This window comes from Aptenodytes forsteri, unplaced genomic scaffold (assembly GCF_000699145.1).
Source record: "Aptenodytes forsteri isolate BGI_AS27 unplaced genomic scaffold, ASM69914v1 Scaffold361, whole genome shotgun sequence".
Classification (NCBI taxonomy): Eukaryota; Metazoa; Chordata; class Aves; order Sphenisciformes; family Spheniscidae; genus Aptenodytes; species Aptenodytes forsteri.
This window is the reverse complement of record NW_008796212.1, coordinates 1155907-1172858: the sequence shown is the minus strand read 5'-3', so window position 1 is coordinate 1172858 and position 16952 is coordinate 1155907. Positions and strand designations below refer to the sequence as shown.

Sequence of the window (16952 nt, the reverse complement as noted above, 5' to 3'; positions counted from 1 at the left end):
CATTAGCTTCTTTGGCTAATATACAAGGCTTCAAGTTGCAAATTGATGTTTCTTACAGCTGAGCAAATTATTTTTCTATTAAATGCAATATTTAAAATGATTTGGAGAAGCAAAACAAACTACTGGCGAGAATTTTAATGGAGCTGCTTTCCATATTCTTCTAATCAGCTTTTATTTGGGCCAGGAAATCGGTAATATTTTTTGTAAACGTTTCTGTTTCACAGAAGTGGGGAACAGAGAGGAGCAGGGAGGGTGTTTATTGTAATCTCCGGTGTGTGTAATGCACAAAAACATTTGCAGGTGCCTGTTGCGCTTGTGCCCCAGGCCCTTTGAGTGTGCAAAGTGCAGATTTAGCTCCCCTTTGCCTGGACTAGAAGAGGTTTTCCCACTGCTGAGACCGAAACCCTGGGGTGTTTGGGCTTGGCTGCAGTTGGCCGCGGAGTTGATGGGGTGCTCTGTGCGGTGGGGGTCTCCATCGGTGTGAGATGCCGGGATGCTGCGGCAGAGGACCTGCTCTGCATCTTGGTTTTCTTGCTGAGCTGGATTCCTCGGTGCCGCATCCCCCCTGAGCGAGTCCCAGACCCCTGTATAGCATCATCCCCCCGGGAGTCTGAGCCCCCCGCAGATAGAAATGGCGGTTCCGATCCCTTATCCATTAATAACCTCGACCGGGAGCCTGCGGTATGGTACGTACGAGATCTTGCTGGATAAGAAGTGTGTCTAATTTTAGATGAATTGCAATATGTGTTCCCTATCCCCCGTGTCTGCTGGCGCCCGGAGGAAAGCGGCTCCCGGCGTTTCCTTCCCGGGGCACATTCCCGTAGGAGCGTGCCAAGGAAATCGCCTTTAAATAGCAGCCGGGATCTGGGCGGTGGGAGGCTGGCTCGGCTCCGCGGGGGCGCCGGGGAAGGGATGGCATCTCGCCGGCATCCGCTGGAGCGGGGTTGTGCATCCCAGCAAACCCCGGCTCCCTGGGCTTTCCGCCGTCCCTGGGGGACGATGCCAGTTGCCGCTGGTGTTACGGGACTTTGCCAAATCACCTGCGTGCCTCAGTTTCCCCATTTGCAGCAGTGGCATTAACCATTTATCCTCTGTAAAGAACTTGATCCTTTGGTGCAGTAAAAGCGCATTTTTCTCATGTGTGCTTAAGGGAGGTCTTGGGTGACGGTCCGGGGCTGTGTGACTTCGTGTAGCCTCCAGCTCTGTCCCTGCTCCTGGGAATCAGTGAAAACTGCTGATTTGGGAGATGCTGATTTGGGAGATGCTCACCCCCGCTGCATCTCGCTGTGTTTAGGGTGATGATGGGTCATAGCCCTGTTTTGCTGCGCGGGGTGTTTGCATGCGACCGCTCGGCAGCCGGGGCGATGCGTGGTGTGTCCTGCGGGTACCCGAGTCCTGATTTCCTGCCGATAATTACCCGGGATGGGGGGAAGGAGCTGCTGGAGAAGGCCGGGGGTGAAAAATTAATCCTGACTCCAAAAGGTCACCTGTGTTAGCTTTCCCGGCTGGTGCCTGCGCCGTGAGGCATGGGGTGCTGGGGGCTTGTGCCCCTAAGATGTTGCACCCCAGAGATGACCGTGGGGCTCATCCAGTCCTGGCTAAGCCAAGACGGGAGCAAAACGGGCTTTTTCCTGTTGGTTGGCTCTGCTTCGTCCTGGACCAGGAGTCCTGGGCTCCCACCCTGAATTTCATCGTTCTGGGGAGCCCACGCTTGCTAAAGTTTGGGTATAAACCCTTTTTTTATAAAGCCTTTCCACTTTTAGGTATGTTATTCGTGTAGCATCCCCATCCGATGATGCCCCGAAGGGTCTGGGCGGTGTCGTTACCCCCCTCGGGGTACGGGAGCATGCGATCCCGTCATGATCCCACCACAGATGGTGCCAGGCTGCCCTTTAGCGTGGGAGCCTTTTCAAGGCTGCTCGATAAAAGAAAAGAGAAGCTGGTGGAGCACGTCCCACGGTGCAGGAGGTTAAACAGAAAAGGTTTAAGCGTGCAATTAACTTTGAAGCGAGAGGAACATAGACTCGGCGGGTGAAAGAGTGCTGGGCAGGCTGGTGGGCAGGCAGCCACGTTCTTTCGTGGCAACGGAGATTGAATTAGACGCCGTCCATTGTACTTGGCTGTTTGTTTGGTCTTTCTTTTCCTCCCTCTTCTTTGCAAATCCTTCATTCTTCCTCTCCCCCTCCCCGGCTTTCCTCCTCTCCATCCCCAGGGAGCGGGATGCTGGGTAGCAGCGGTACCCAGGGGATGCTGAGAGGCACCGGTACCTGTCTCCCCGGTGAATCCCTCAAGCCACCTCTTTTTTTCTTTCTTTTATTTTTTTAAATTTTGGTTCATCTGGTGTTTAACCCCCATGTTAGCACTCGTCCCTATCCTCCCCTCTGCCTGGGCACGCCGCGGTGCTGCGGGGGCTTCATGCTGGGCTGCCCCGCAGGGTGTTTAACGGGGTGCGTCTCGTCCTTGGCACAGGCTCTGGGTTTGGAGGGGTTTAGGCGACTTTGGGGTGTTCAGGCATCCTCTTGGATGCATCGCGCCCCCGGGGAGCAGACCATCATGCCCTCGGTAGTATTTTTAGCCACTCTCGCGTTCGAGTCGCACCTCCCACGCTCACTGCCTTCATCCCACCGCCCGGAGCTGCTGTTACCCTGGCCTCGAGCCAGCGCAGGAGCTGGGAATTGGGGGCTCCTTGTTTCCACCTGGTGATTTTCAGGGAGCATGTGGACCCGGAGCGGTCCCGGCCGGCTCCCACAGACCACGTCCCGCTGCCATCAGCCCTCAGGATGGGTATAACCATCCCCGTTGCTGCAGACGGGTATTTTGGGTTGCAGCCTCCCTGCCCTCCTTGCAAACACGTTGATGAAACCTTAATTTTCTGAAAGCCACTCTGGGTTTACCCCCTTTGACTTGCCACAGCTGTTGGGGGACCCACAGCCACCCCCTCTGGAGCTGGGACGTTGGCATTTAATTGCTCAGATGTTAATTTTTATGCTCCTATTAATCTTGTGATGGGGAGGGAGTAGGGGCTGGAGGTCGAGCCTCTCCCCAGCCCTGCCCTTGGATGGGGAGAGGTGGTGCCAAAAGCGTCCCATAGCTCATGGAAACCAAGGCTCTGCAAAACCCTTTTTATTTTTTCCCTGTATATACAAATCATAGACAAATTTGTTGGTGAGGTGGAGCGGCCGGTCGAGCCGCCTTCATTTCGCGTCCTGGATGGGGGGAGCGGATGGGAGGGAAGGCTCGCGCTGGGAAAAGCCATAACAATAAACCTGTCCGAGGAGGGAGACGGATCGGCTCGGCCAGCTGTGCCTCCGCCAGCAAAATATCTACTCCTCGTAATTGCATTTTAAGCTCCTGGAGCCTGGGCATCGTCTAGCAGGTGGCCGAGGATCCAGCCTTGGGGTGATGGAGCAGTGGGGAAACTGAGGCACGGGACCAGTTGGTGCCAGTGGCTGCGCTGGGGATGGCGGCGGGATGCGGGTGGTGGAGATGCAGCCCAGGAGGAGGAGGTTGCATCTCCCCCGATGTTGTTAGATGCTGGGAATAGTTTATAGGGGGTGAAAGAATCGCTTTTCCCTGGGAAACGGGGCTCTGCCAGCCTGAAACGCTGTTTGTCTCTGCTCTGGTTTCTCAGACAAAAAAAAAAACCCAACACTAAGAACAAATTTCTCCCTCCCAGAATATCCCATTGCAGCAGATCTTGAAAGAAACACTTGGGCTTTTTTTTTTTTTTAAATCAGTTGGCACTTAGTTTCTGACACTGTTTTTTTCGGGGGGTGGGGGCGGGATGCGGGTGGTGGAGATGCAGCCCAGGAGGAGGAGGTTGCATCTCCCCCGATGTTGTTAGATGCTGGGAATAGTTTATAGGGGGTGAAAGAATCGCTTTTCCCTGGGAAACGGGGCTCTGCCAGCCTGAAACGCTGTTTGTCTCTGCTCTGGTTTCTCAGACAAAAAAAAAACCCCAACACTAAGAACAAATTTCTCCCTCCCAGAATATCCCATTGCAGCAGATCTTGAAAGAAACACTTGGGCTTTTTTTTTTTTTTAAAATCACTTGGCACTTAGTTTCTGACACTGTTTTATTTTGAAAAAATCTTTTTTTTCTTTCCTTCCTGGAAAATTTTGACAGATTTGTGCTTTTTCTCCCATTAGAAAGCGCAGCCAACTTTCAGACTCTTTAAAATCCAGCGTGTCTTGTGGCGAGAGCCAAAAGAGCCGAGGACCAGGGTCTGCGGTGCGGGGGCACATCCGCACGTGGGCTGGGCAGACGCTCCATTTTGGGAAGGATTTTAAGAAAGCTGTGAGGTCTCGGTGCCTCCAGGCATATGAATAGGAAAGAATTTGCTTTTAGTTTTTTGAAAAGAAGTTTCTTGTGGTTCTGAGAGGAAAAAAAACCAACAACTTGGTGATGAAGCTGGAGCGCGCGCTCCTGCTTTAAAAAAAATGAGTGTAAAGAGGGGAAAAAGCCCCAGATATGTTCTTAGATGTGAAAGAATTGGGAATCTTAATTTTCTGGGCATCTTATGGGTTTTTTTCCAGTGTTTGGACTCGTGTTTGCACAAGCGACGCGTCTGAGCATGCCCCCGCACAGGGAAGCACAACCCGTGCCTGCAGCAGCGAGGCCATTAACTGGCAAATCCCCGGGTGACGGAGGGAATTACTGATGTAATTTGGGGATAAAATATGAAAAAAAAAACAGAAGAAATAATCCCCTGGCCCCGCTCTGCTTTCATGCTGGCCCATTAGGGGGTATTTGCCTTTGTTCGTTCTGCTTGCTCAGGGCTTTCTTAACGTGCCTGCCCTCGTCAGCCCAGGGGCTCATATTAATTAGCGCTGGCGCCCTGGTCCGCCTGTAATCTGTGGGTTTAATGGAACAATAGGTCAGTGTTAACGAACTGGCCCGGAGCGGCCCCATGGGCGAAGCCAGCCCCAGAGCTGGATGCGGGCTGGGGGGGGCTGGCCGGTGTCTCAGTGTGCTGTCACCGTGTCGCCTCAGCACGCGTGGGGACAAGTGGCCTCTTGGCATTTATTCCGATTCTCCGCGTTCAGCCGAGCACCTTGCCGACCGGGGAGGTGGTGCGTGGCTTTCGCCTTTGCTCTTTGCAAAGGATAAAAAAAACAACCCCAAAGCCCCGAAAGATAAATAAAAGGGCTCAGAAGTGCCAGCCCGCAGCTGGAGCGGGGGGTTCAGTGACGCATTTGTAGGGGTGTGATTGCTGTGGGCTGTTGGAGGTCCCGGCTGAGACCTGCCGCTGTCGTGTCAGGCAACGGACAGACCCCCAAGAGCTCAAGGTCAAAACACACGTGGGCAGGCGGAGGGCTGAGGTCAAAGCAGGACTTTTTGCGGGAGCCCTCGGGGTCTTGTGAATCCTTGTGCGACCGCTGCAGTCGAGTGCCTGTTTCTTGGGAGAAACCCCCCTGTTCGGTGACCGGCGCCTGGGAAGCAAAGCTGGGGGCTGCATCCTGCCTCCGCGGCTGAGACCTCCCTGGGAGCTGAGACCTGCCAGCTCGTTTCACTGGTGGGGGAACCGAATGGGAGAGATGGGGGATTAGCAGCAGACAGGACCGTACCCTTGCTCACGGGTGCACGTGGGGGGATGCCTGGGGTCGCCCCGCATTTCGGGAGGGGCAGCACGCCATGCTGGCAGGGCTTTTGGGGAGGGACGAGTCGCTCTGCGGGGTCTCAGTGAGGACTGATGGGTCTCTCTCTCCGCAGCTGGCTGCACCTTCGAGGAGGACGGCGACCCGAACCAGTGCGAGTACAGCCAGGGTGAGGACGATGACTTCGGGTGGGAGCTCGTCCGCAGCTATATGATGCCACACCTGACGGCCGACCTGCCTCACGGTGAGTCCCGGCCCCCAGTGGAGCCACGTTCATCCCCCCGCGTCCCCAGGGACCTCTGCTCCAAACCCACCCCTCGATCCCGTACCCCAGAGCCAAACCGCACGGCTTCTCCTGGTTTAATTCCCACAGCGTTTCAGGCTGTTGCCTGGGGTGGGGATCGACTGGGACTTGACTTGTCCTCGGTTGTGTGGGCAGGGTGGTGCTGTGCCTGCCGGCAAGGTGTGATGAGCTGTGTCGGTCCTCAGCGCGGTGGGGCAGGATGCTGCGTGGCCCTGGGGAGGGCGTCGCTTGGGGACAGGGGACCCTGCCGCTGCTGGGGGGAGGAGGGTTTTTAACAGCACAGCAGGGACAGGGACATCGGATGGCTCTGGGTACCTCTGAGCTCCGTGTCGCTGCCTTGGTGGGGTGTAACCCCATGCCACCCCAACCCACCCTGGGGAAGGCGGCTGGGGAAGCCTGCAAACGGTCCAGGCGTGTATTTTTGGGGTGGAAAGCCAAGATTTCCAGCTCCACTCCCTCTGCACGTGACCTCTACCATGGCTGTGTTTGCTACCCCCAGCCCTGGTCCCCAGGCTGGCCTGGGGGCTGCGTGGGGGACGTCCCCTCTGCCCTGGAATCTCTCAGCCTGCGGCAGCGGGATGGCAGCAGCTTGGGCGGCTTTCCACGCTTCCCGGCAGCATCTCCGGTGATGCCAAATTCCCCATCTGGTATCGAGCGTGGCAGCTGCTGCCAGCCGGGATGCACCCAGATCCCGTCGTGAAGGGGCACCTTTGGAGCCGCTCACCCTGCCTGGGATCTGCAGCCACCGCCGGCTCTTTCCTCACTGGTGCGTTGGCTTGTGCTGCTTTTGCAGGCTCATGAGAAATTCCCGTCTCTGGGAGATGTGGAAAAGGGGAAAAAGTGTGTTTCTGGCTCTTGCAAGTGTGGGGAAGGGCTCGTGGCTGTGCGTTGGAGGCATCTCCGAAGTCTCGGGAACTGAAAGGAAGAAAATGCAAATGGACTTTTTTCTTTTTTTTTTAAAACCTCATTGCTTTTAAACTGGTTTTTGTTATTTTCTGGGTCTAGCTCCTCTCTGATGGCCAGGCTGGGGGAGCAGAGCCAGCCGGCAGCCGTGGGGAGCTCCCCCTCTCCCACGAGGCTGGTGTGGGCACCGTGCCTGGGTGGCATTCGGGGGCTTTGCTTGCTCCCAGCTCCGGACTGCGTCCCGCTGTGACCCCCTTGAGGTGTCCCTGTACCCATTTGCTCTGTGAGATGCACCGGCCTCGAGATGCTCCTCGTTTTCGGGACCGCTGGCTGCTGCCTGGTCCCGGCGCTCCGGCTCCTCCTGCCCAGCCCGGAGGTCAGGTCCCATGCTGAAGATGGGCAGAGAGAGAGGAGAGCTGGTTTAGAGCTCGATAGTAAAAATGACTTTTTTTTTTTACGAAAACATTAATTGCTTTACAGAAAACTCTTTACTGCTCCATCAATCTGCCTCCAGCTGTTTATCTCATGCTTTGTTCATGCCAGGGCTTAATTTGGCTTTTCCCCTCCGCTAACCCTCCTCTTCCTTTACCTTCTCCTCTTCCCATCGCCTTTTCCTTCCTTTCCCGTCCCCGCTGGCATGTCCTGGGCGCTGGGTGAGGGCAAAACAACCCTTAGCCTGGCTGTAGGACTGCTGACAGATCCCTGCTCTCCCATGATGATTTTCCAAATAATTGCTTTAAACTGAACTATCCTAATTTGTTTGTGTCCTGGGGGAGGTTTCCCAGGGCAGTGAGGAGGGAAGCAGAGCTGGGGATTGAGATGGCTCATGATGGAGGGTTTTAAACATGTAATTAGTTGGGTTTTCTGCTCGATTTTCAGCTGTAATTTAAAACCTGCAGCAAAGTGCCCGAGTTTAAAGCCTGTGGGCTTGCAGGGGGCTGAAGGGGTAAGGTGGAATGGGGCTGCTTTCTCTGCTTGAGGAAATAACCGTGGGTTAGCAAGAGTTGGGGGCTTAAATGAATGCAAAGTTTAAGAAATAAACTCCAGAGTTGATGGGGAAGTGGATGCAACTGTCCCAGGTGGGATGCTATGAGGCTGAGCTGTGAGCATGGAGCATCGCAGGGTCCGGTCCCCGGGAAGGGCACCCCTCCCCGATGCTGATCGATGGTGACGCCCAAAGGGATGCTCGTCCCCATAGCCGGGGGCTCCCCTAATACCGGGGAGATACTGTTTGCTCGTGGTCTTGGGGCACCCAGTGGGTACAGGGACCCCGTTTTTGTGTAGTTTCACCCCGGCATGCCTGGGGAGCTGTGCATGAGGCTCCTGCAGCCTTATCACCCCTCTTGGTTCCCCCCAGCAGCTCGGTGGGTGAAGAGTATTTCACAGCACCGGGGCCTCTCCAGGGAGCACTTTCTAAAGGAGTCTCCTGGTCTTAGATTAAAATGAGTTTTTATTGGAGATCAGCTAGTTTCAAGGAGCACAGGATTTATGGAGTGGATGTTGGAGTGGATGCTGGCTGCTGGCCACCCGCCTCTACCTTTGCATCCCTCTTTCTTTTTCCTTTCTTGTTTGGTTTGGTTTTTTCCCCCCTCTCTTCCCATCTTGACTTGTCTCCCTCTTTCACGTAAAGCCAAGGGACGGGTCTCTCCCGCGGATGGGTCTCTCCCATGTTGCAATCGTGATTTTTTTTATTTTTCAGGTCTTTATTGTTGTTTTTTAAAGGAGCAGTTGCAGGGAGCCAGGTAAGGCAGGCATTAGGATGCACTGTCGCTGTGTCTGCACCAAAATACCTCTCCCTGGATGCTTCGGGTGTATTTTCCTCCTGCTCTCCCCCAAGCATTGTCTCTGCGTGCCAGGCTGGTCCACATCTGCCTTCAGGCTCTGCAATATCTAATCTCCTAGAAGCCCCGCTGTTTCGAAGCTGGGGAGAGGAGGGACAGCGTGTGCCTTGCTCTGCAGCACCTGGCGTTGCTGGGCACCCACAGGGCTTGCAGGATTCGGCCGGATCCCAAAGGCCTTTGAGGAGCAGGGGACCGGGTGGTGGGGTGGTCCAGCAGGCAGGGATGGGACAGGGGAGTGAAATCGGGCTGATTTCTTGAGCTCCTGGGGTGAAACACGCGTTGAGGTTACTTAATGAACATCGAAATAAAACAGGGTGTTTAGGTTAAGCCCTGTATGAATTTGGATGGGACAGGTCCAGGATGGAGCATGGGACAGAGCCGAGGTTGGGTCCCTGTCCTCACCCCTGCAGAGATGCGGGGTGCCCCTTCGAGGACAAGGATGCTCTGCGGAGCTCCAGGGTCTCCCCGGGAGAGGTGCAGGCCCCTCTTTTTGTCACTGGTTGAATTCGCATTTGGAAGTTCAAAGGAGGTGGGGTTGGGAGAAGCTGTGGCAAAAACTCCCCGTGGAGGGTGTGTGCCCTCCTGCCCCTCCATAGCCCGGTCCTGGGGACCGGAGCACCCAGGCCCCTCCGTTCTGCACAGCTGTACTCAAAAATACTAAACCATCATATTTGTGGGTGGGTTTTATTTCCGAATGGCTTTTTTCCTAGGTTTTCCTTCCAAACTCAGTGACACTAGAAAACCCTCCGTGAATCGGAGTTTCTGTTCCCTACTTGGCTCTTCCCTCTCTCCATGCACGGAGCTGCCGTCGCGCTCCCCACGCAGCCGCGTCGCGATGCCCCGGCACGGCCGTGTCGGGGAGTGACTGAGCCGTTGTCCCCACCCTGATGAGCTCCGTGTCCCTCCATCCCCTCTGAGGAGTCGCTCCTTCAGCTGATAGCTCCGGCATCGCTTCCTGACAAGCTCCTGCTGCGTATCTGTAAAAACCTTGAAAAATTAAGCTTGATTTTTGGCTCCCCGGGGAATTACTCTGGTCTGTCCAAGGACCCCGTGGCGGTGGCAGATCAGCCCTTGGTGCTGGGGCTCCCCTGGGAGATGCTCGTCCTGGGGCTCGGCGCAGAAGAGGGGAGCGGGTACCCTATTCCCGTGCTGGCTCTGACGTGTTGAGAAGGAAAACCGGCGCATGAGGAGGCACCGCCGGGCTTCATCTTCCAAAGCGATTTCCTGGAGGCAGACGCTGCAGCGCTCAGACCTGGTCCCCTGGCACCTCTTGGCTGGCAGTGCCGCCCTCTGCCTGCCATCCTGCCTGCCTTTTGCTGCCTTTTAATAGCTCTTTGATTTTTATTTATTTATTTTTTTTAATTTTATTTTTATCTCTCGGTGGTTTTGTAGGAGGAAAAACTCAGCGAGACAGGGAAGCGGGAGGGAACGGGTTCTTCCCTCCTCTTCTTGCTGGGCTGTTTTGGGTTTTTCCCGGAGGGATGCAGGTAGCTGCAGGGAGGACCCTCGGGACGGGCAGCGCGATGGGGAGAGCTGCTCCTTCCCTGCGGGCAAGCAGGGCTTCAGCCCAAAGCTGGGGAGAAAATCCTTGGGAGCTCATGGCTCTCAGATTCACGTCCAGGGTTATTGGAGGCACCGAGTTATCCTCAAAGACCTGATTTGAATCCCAAGGAAGGGCTGCTGACCCCACAAGGGGGAAAATTTGGCTGGAGACCCCGCGTGAGGACTCTGCTGGGATGGGTACAAGGCTTTCTGTGCACAGCCCCTCTGGGCTGATTTTGCAGCTTAAACCTCGTCGTTGACTTTTGTGTTAACAAATCGATGGTTTTCCTGTAGGGAACGTTGCTGGAAACTTGTTTCTTTTTTCATTTGTTTGATTGAAATATTATTTAGCACTTTTTGAGTCTTTTCTCTTCCTCCACAGAGCACTTAGGTGGGCTTTTAGAGAAGAGCCCAAAAACTAAATTAAATTATATTGCTGCAGCCGAGCTGAGGGGGGACGCAGAGGGGCTGACTTGTTATTTGCGGTGACAAAGCAGGGGTGACAGCTCGCCTGGACCGTGCTGCAGGCTGCAGCCGAGCTGAGGGGGAGGGGCTGAGGGCTGACTTGTTATTTGCGGTGACAAAGCGGGGGTGACAGCTCGCCTGGACTGGCATCTTGATTCAAACCGACCTTAAACTGAGGATCAGAGGAAGGATTTAACGAGTGAAGCACGGTATCGATGTGTGCCTGAATCCCGTCCTTTGGTTTGAAGTCTCAACCGGGGGATGCCCCGGGGCCGTTTCTGTGGCTCCCATTTCGTGGGAGGTTTGGAAATTATTTTCCCCGTCATGAGTTTTGGAGCAGCTTTTTGCTGTAATGCCAACACATAGACAGGGCTCAAAAATAACCCCAGCTGTGCCGATGAGCTGTGATAGTGCATCAACCCTCCGGCTGCCGGGAACGGTCCTGCTTGTCCCCCCCAGCTCTGGGACGCAGCAGGGCAGGGACGCCCCCTCCTCTCCATCCCCATCTCCGGCTTTGCCGGCAGGAATTAAGATAAGCTTTAAAAACTGGAATTTGGCCGTTTGCATAGCTCTTGCTGCAGCTCTGTTCTTGCCCTGGCTGGGAAAGCTGCCGGATCCTGGTGGAAGCTGAGGACCCGGTGGGGTGGGGGCTCGGCGGGACCCCGCAGTGGTGGTGGATTAACGGGGAACAAGTGGAAGGGGTCTGGGGGACGCCGGGGTCCTTGCTGTATCACCCTGGGAGGGGCTGCGCAGCCCCCTTGCCCCCCAGGAGCATCCCCTGGTGCCGCCTGGCAGCGTCCCAGCCAGATCAAGAGACCAAGGACGAGCAGGTTGGTGACCTGCGGTGGGACCGTGTCCTGTGGGGTGGGTGGTGGCAGCGTCAGCGCAGGCTGTCACCCTCTTGTCACCCTTTTGTCACCAGCTGGCTGTCCCGCTGCCTCCTTGAGCTCTCTGTGCGCCGGTGCTGCTGGTGGGAGCACCCAGGCGGGGCTGTGCTGCCATTTTATTGGGGTGCATTAAAAAAATGACCAAAAAACCTCGCTGAAAACAAAAAACATCCCCTGCAAAAAAACCCCAGGGGCTGCCGAGGGAGTTTGTAACCCCCAGCCACCTCTCTGCGAGGAGCTGCCTGCCCCAGGACCTTGTCCGTGCCAGGGGATTGCTCCGGTGCAGGATGCAGCACCCTGATGCAGGATGCAGCACCCCAACACAGGGACAAATACCTCTGCTTCTCCTGCGTTAAAAAACCCCCAACCCATACCCTGGATTTGAAGCTGAAGCTGGGACCGGTCATTTATGGGGAGGAGGATATAATTAGCACAAAAGCGAGCGGCGGGAGCCTGGTTTCTCCAATGCAGCAATGCTGGGAAGAAAATTAAGGGGGAAAAATAGCGCGTGGGGGAAGCCCTGCCAGATGAGTGATGATTGCCACCCATTCGTGTCCGTGGTCCCAGCTGACCTTAACGGACATTCTCCGTCTTTTAAAATAACTTGTCAGTGGTTTAATTTTAGTCTTGGTCTCTTTATTTTGGTCCTCTGGCTTTCTGTTTTTAAAGGGAGGGGAGGAAAAAGGGTCTGCGTTCATTAATGAGAGCCTGGAAGATTGAGCGGTTGGAGGTGGCTTTTGGAAGATGTCCCCTGGCGCGGGGCGGGCCGGCGTTCGCTCTCCACGCTGCGGTCGCCTGGGCCAATTGGAGCCACTCTCGTTAGTGCAGAAATAATTTTGCTGGAGGAAAGGAGGGGGGGGGGGAAGAGAAGGAATACGGACGTCGTGCCTTCCCGCCTGTCTGTGAAATGCGGCTGTCTTGACTACAAGAAAATAAATTGTTATCATTTTATTTCACCCTGAATATCTGCCCGGAGGGGCTGGCAGCACCAGGCAGCCGTGCGGATCGGTGACACGGTGAAAATTTTGCTTCTTGGCGATTTCTTTCCCCTGTCCCAGCTCTGTCTTTGAAGGATGCACTGGAGGATGCACTGTGGTGCGGTACCCGGCACTGCGTCTCCCCAGCTGATGCTGTGACCCCCTGGGTGTTTTGGGGTCCCCCCCAAGCATTTCGGGGTCACCCCAGGTGCAGCTCCCAAACGCTGGGGGGGACGGATGGGTGCCCCCCCGCTGCCTTCACTAGGTTTTTCTTGGTGCCCACTTGCAGGGAGCTGATGGGAGGAAAGCATGTGAATTTGTTAAAATTAACTGGCGGTGAAAGCTATTAATAATTAAGCGCCTACTGTCAGGAAAACAACGGTAGACTCAAATAAATGGCCCGGCTTTGTTACTTACAGCTGCTACTATTATTAAAATGGAAGGGATATTAATAATCCCCTTGCCTTTGGTGTTGGGGAGGGTTTGGTAGGGCAGCTTCCCATCCGCCCCGTGTCCCGGCCCCATGGCCGTGCCAGATGGCTCTGGGAGCTGCCGTGAAGATCCGGGTCTCCTGCATCCCCCTCCTGCCTCCGGACCGCCTGGGATGGAGCACGTAGGGCAGGGAAGGATGCTGCCTTTGGGATCCCCTTTGGGATTTTCATCCTGCCTGCCCCGTAAGTACGGCAAGCGCCGGGACTCCTGGTTTCATTGCTGGGGATTTTGGGTGATGGGAGATGGGGTACCAGTGGCTGCCGGTGGTCGGGCAGTGGGGAGCCGGGTCTGGTGTGGGCATCCCGGAGAACCATGGTGCCAGCATCCTTGAGAGCCGCTGTGCCGGCATCCCGGAGAGCCGCGGTGCTGCCGCTCGTTAAGCCGATGAGCGGTTTTTTCCTCTCTGTGAGCGCCTGCTGAGCACAGTTTAAACTCGGCGACAACTGCGTGGTAAATGATACGAGGCGATGGGAATGGAAATTAAACATCTGGGGCCTGGCTGGGGAGGGCAGTATTGACGCAGCTGAAGCTGTGAGCATTAAAGGAAAGCAGGCGGAGGGTCTCTGGTGGCATCGAAGCCATTACCGACCCTGGTGTCCTGGGGGACTGCGGCTGTGAGCAGCTTATCCTGGAGGCAGCGGGTCTGATCCTTCCCTCCTCGTCCAGCAGCCAAGTCCCCTTTCGGTGTCCTGCTGCTGCTCAAATGGACACCTGACACTGACTCCATCCCTGGTCCCTGGCTCCTGTCCTGCATGTCCCTGCGGGCTGGCATGGGACGGGTACCCAGTGGGACCCGGGCATCGGTGCAAGGTCGTGTGCATCTTTGCAATCTTGCATCCTCCACCTTCTCAATCGCTGCCGGCAAAGCTCAGGAAATGCGGAACAGGAGGATTACTCCACTCTCTCCCTGCTTCTCCCTCCTGCCACAGGCTCCTACCTGATGGTGAACTCCTCGCAGCACGCCCCGGGCCAGAAAGCTCACCTGCTCTTCCAGGCGCTGAGCGAGAATGACACCCACTGCCTCCAGTTCAGCTACTTCATGTACAGCCGGGACGGCCACAGCCCCGGCACCCTCAGTGCCTATGTCCGGGTGATGGGGGGCCCGGTGGGCAGCGCTGTCTGGAACGCCTCCGGCTCCCATGGCCACCAGTGGCACCAGGCGGAGTTGGCTGTCAGCTTGTTCTGGCCCAGCGAGTACCAGGTGAGCCCTAGTGGACCCCCCCCCCTCTTGCATGACCCGGACCCTCCCTTGCACGACCTGGACCCCCCCCCGGCAATGGGTGACCCTCTGTTTGGTGCTGCAGGTCCTCTTCGAGGCGGTGGTCTCCAGCGAGCGCAGGGGCTATCTTGGCTTGGATGATATTTTGCTCTTGAATTATCCATGCTGTGAGTGTCACGGGATGGGACCCGAGGGTGGGGGACCCCGAAGGGCAGCGGGGTGGTGGGCGCTGCTGAGCTGGGCTGGGCAGCAGGGTTCAGAGCTGGTGCCCATTGGGATGGTCCTGGGGAAGCTGATGGAAATGCCATGGTGCAGCCTCGTGGCACCTGGGTGTCCTGTCGTCACCTGGGCATTCATCTGGGCTTCATCTCCTGGGTACTTCTGGGGCTCCTTTTTCCATCTCCGTCACTGAATTTTTATAAAACCTCAGAGAAATGCAGGCTGAACGCGTGGCCTGAGCATCCCCATCGAGAGGGGCCACCCGGGCTGGTGGGGACCTGAAATCCCAGGCTGTCCCAACACATTGGCTGTCGGGGTTCACCCCCTATTTCTCCCAGGCTGGGGTAGGAGACCTGCCCCCCTCTATCGACCCCAATAGCCTGCATCTGGCGACAGCGCTGCGGGATGCTGGAGGGGAAGGCTGCATCCCTCCCTGGGACACCGGCTGGTTGTACGGGAACGGGAACAAGTTCCTGATTCCGAGCTGGGCTGTGAGGAATGGGGATCAAGCCTGTCTGGAGCTTGGCTCCAGCCCTGGCATCCTGGGTGGGTTTTTGGGCTGTGGCGGGATTTTTGCAGCAATGCTACTGCGGGTCCCCTCGGAGCTCGGCCGCTTCGTCACCTCTCGCTTGCGTCCCTCGGCAGCGAAAGCGCCTCATTTCTCCCGCCTGGGCGACGTGGAGGTCAACGCGGGGCAGAACGCCACCTTCCAGTGCGTGGCCGCCGGCAAGGCTGCTGAGGCCGAGCGGTTCCTCATGCAGGTGAGCAACGGCGGTGGTGAAACCAGCATCTCCACCATCAACCCCGTGCATTGCTTCTGCAACGCCTCCGTGGCTCCCCTTTGGGAGAAGACACTGCTGGGCAGGGGGGAGAAGGGTCATCCCTCCCCCTTTTAAGCAGACATCATTTGGGGACATGTTTGGTGGCTCTGGATGTCACGCCGTGCCTCCTGGTAACGTCTTGTCTCTCCCCGTGGGGCAGAGGCAGAGCGGCGAGGTGGTCCCTGCCGCCTCCGTGAAGCACATCAGCCACCGGCGCTTCCTGGCCACCTTCCAGCTGGACGAGGTGTCCAAGGAGGAGCAGGACCTGTACCGCTGCGTCACCCAGTCCAGCCGTGGCTCGGGCGTCTCCAACTTCGCCGAGCTCATTGTGAAAGGTGAGTGACTTGCTGTTGCCCGCCGGGTTTCTGGGTGATGGACGGGCTATTTCTGCTCCGCTGTTTGCAGAGGAAGGTGGGCTGCTTGGGGCGGTGGGATCGCAGTTTCTCGCTGGGAATGAGTTGCTACGCGTGGATGGTTCAACGTAAAACCAGGAAACTACCTTTCCCGGTGGCCTTAGATCATTTATTTCTGATTGCAGTAGGTGGGAATTAATTAATTATGGTGAAACTGTGCAGCACCATGCTGGGCAGTGTATCTTATAAAGATAATTAAGGTTTGATCAGATGAAACCCTACTGCAGCTGTTAAAGCCTCGCTAAAAGTGGTGGAGGGCATATGTGCAGGCTGAAGTTTAAAGACTGGATGGTGCCCTCCTATACTTTGGTGTCAATCCTCACGTCCTCTGGGTGGGGGATCCGAGTTTGTCCCGTGCCCCGCAGTCCGAAGGTGATGGGGTTGTTTGGGAAGAGGTGTTGTGAATGTCTCGACTGTAGCTAGTAGAAAAAGAAAAAAAAAAAAATAGCGGTAGCTGTGGCTGTGCCGGTGTTGCCCTGGCTCCAGGGCTGGGGATGCTGTGGAGCTGCTTCTGGAGGGGGATGCTCCACCTGCCCCATCTCTGCTCTCTTCCAGAGCCCCCCACGCCCATTGCACCCCCCCAGCTGCTCCGGGCCGGCTCCACCTACCTCATCATCCAGCTCAACACCAACTCCATCATCGGGGACGGCCCCATTGTGCGCAAGGAGATCGAGTACCGCATGACCTCGGGGCCCTGGTCAGAGGTCCACGCTGTCAACATGCAGACCTACAAGCTCTGGCACCTGGATCCGGACACGGAGTACGAGATCAGTGTCCTGCTCACCCGACCCGGCGAGGGGGGCACCGGCAAACCGGGGCCGCCCCTCATCAGCCGCACCAAGTGTGCAGGTGGGTCCCATGCTGCATCCCGGCCACCCCGGGTAGGTGGCCTTGGGCAAAGGTCCCCTGCCACCATGAGCCTTGGGGAGCGCGGTTGGGGCTGGATGGGTGCCGAAGGCATTTGCCGCTGTGGTCCAGGAGCTTGAAGCATCGCTCCTCATCAGCCGCACCAAGTGTGCAGGTGGGTCCCATGCTGCATCCCGGCCACCCCGGGTAGGTGGCCTTGGGCAAAGGTCCCCTGCCACCATGAGCCTTGGGGAGCGCGGTTGGGGCTGGATGGGTGCCGAAGGTATTTGCCGCTGTGGTCCAGGAGCTTGAAGCATCGTCATGGACATTGAGGAAAAATGTCTTTACTGAAAGAGTGGTGAAACATTGGAACAGGCTGCCCAGGGAGGTGGTTGAGTCCCCATCCCTGGAGGTATTTAAAAGAC

The 16952-nt window shown here is 56.5% G+C and overlaps 1 protein-coding gene across 2 annotated transcripts in view; it reads left to right on the top strand.

Annotated features, from left to right (window-relative positions):
* The first annotated feature begins 5715 nt into the window (after positions 1–5715).
* The window catches only part of PTPRU (protein tyrosine phosphatase, receptor type U), a 67481-nt gene continuing 56244 nt past the window's right edge, over positions 5716–16952 (top strand). The window contains exons 1-6 of one of the 2 annotated variants that reach the window (XM_019474385.1): positions 5716–5842; positions 13939–14210; positions 14314–14395; positions 15093–15208; positions 15429–15603; positions 16237–16530. In XM_019474385.1, coding sequence (XP_019329930.1) covers positions 5809–5842; positions 13939–14210; positions 14314–14395; positions 15093–15208; positions 15429–15603; positions 16237–16530 — 973 coding nt within the window. In that variant the 5' untranslated portion in view covers positions 5716–5808. The remainder of the gene's footprint in view (positions 5843–13938; positions 14211–14313; positions 14396–15092; positions 15209–15428; positions 15604–16236; positions 16531–16952) is intronic. The other variant, XM_019474384.1, reaches the window with a different exon arrangement.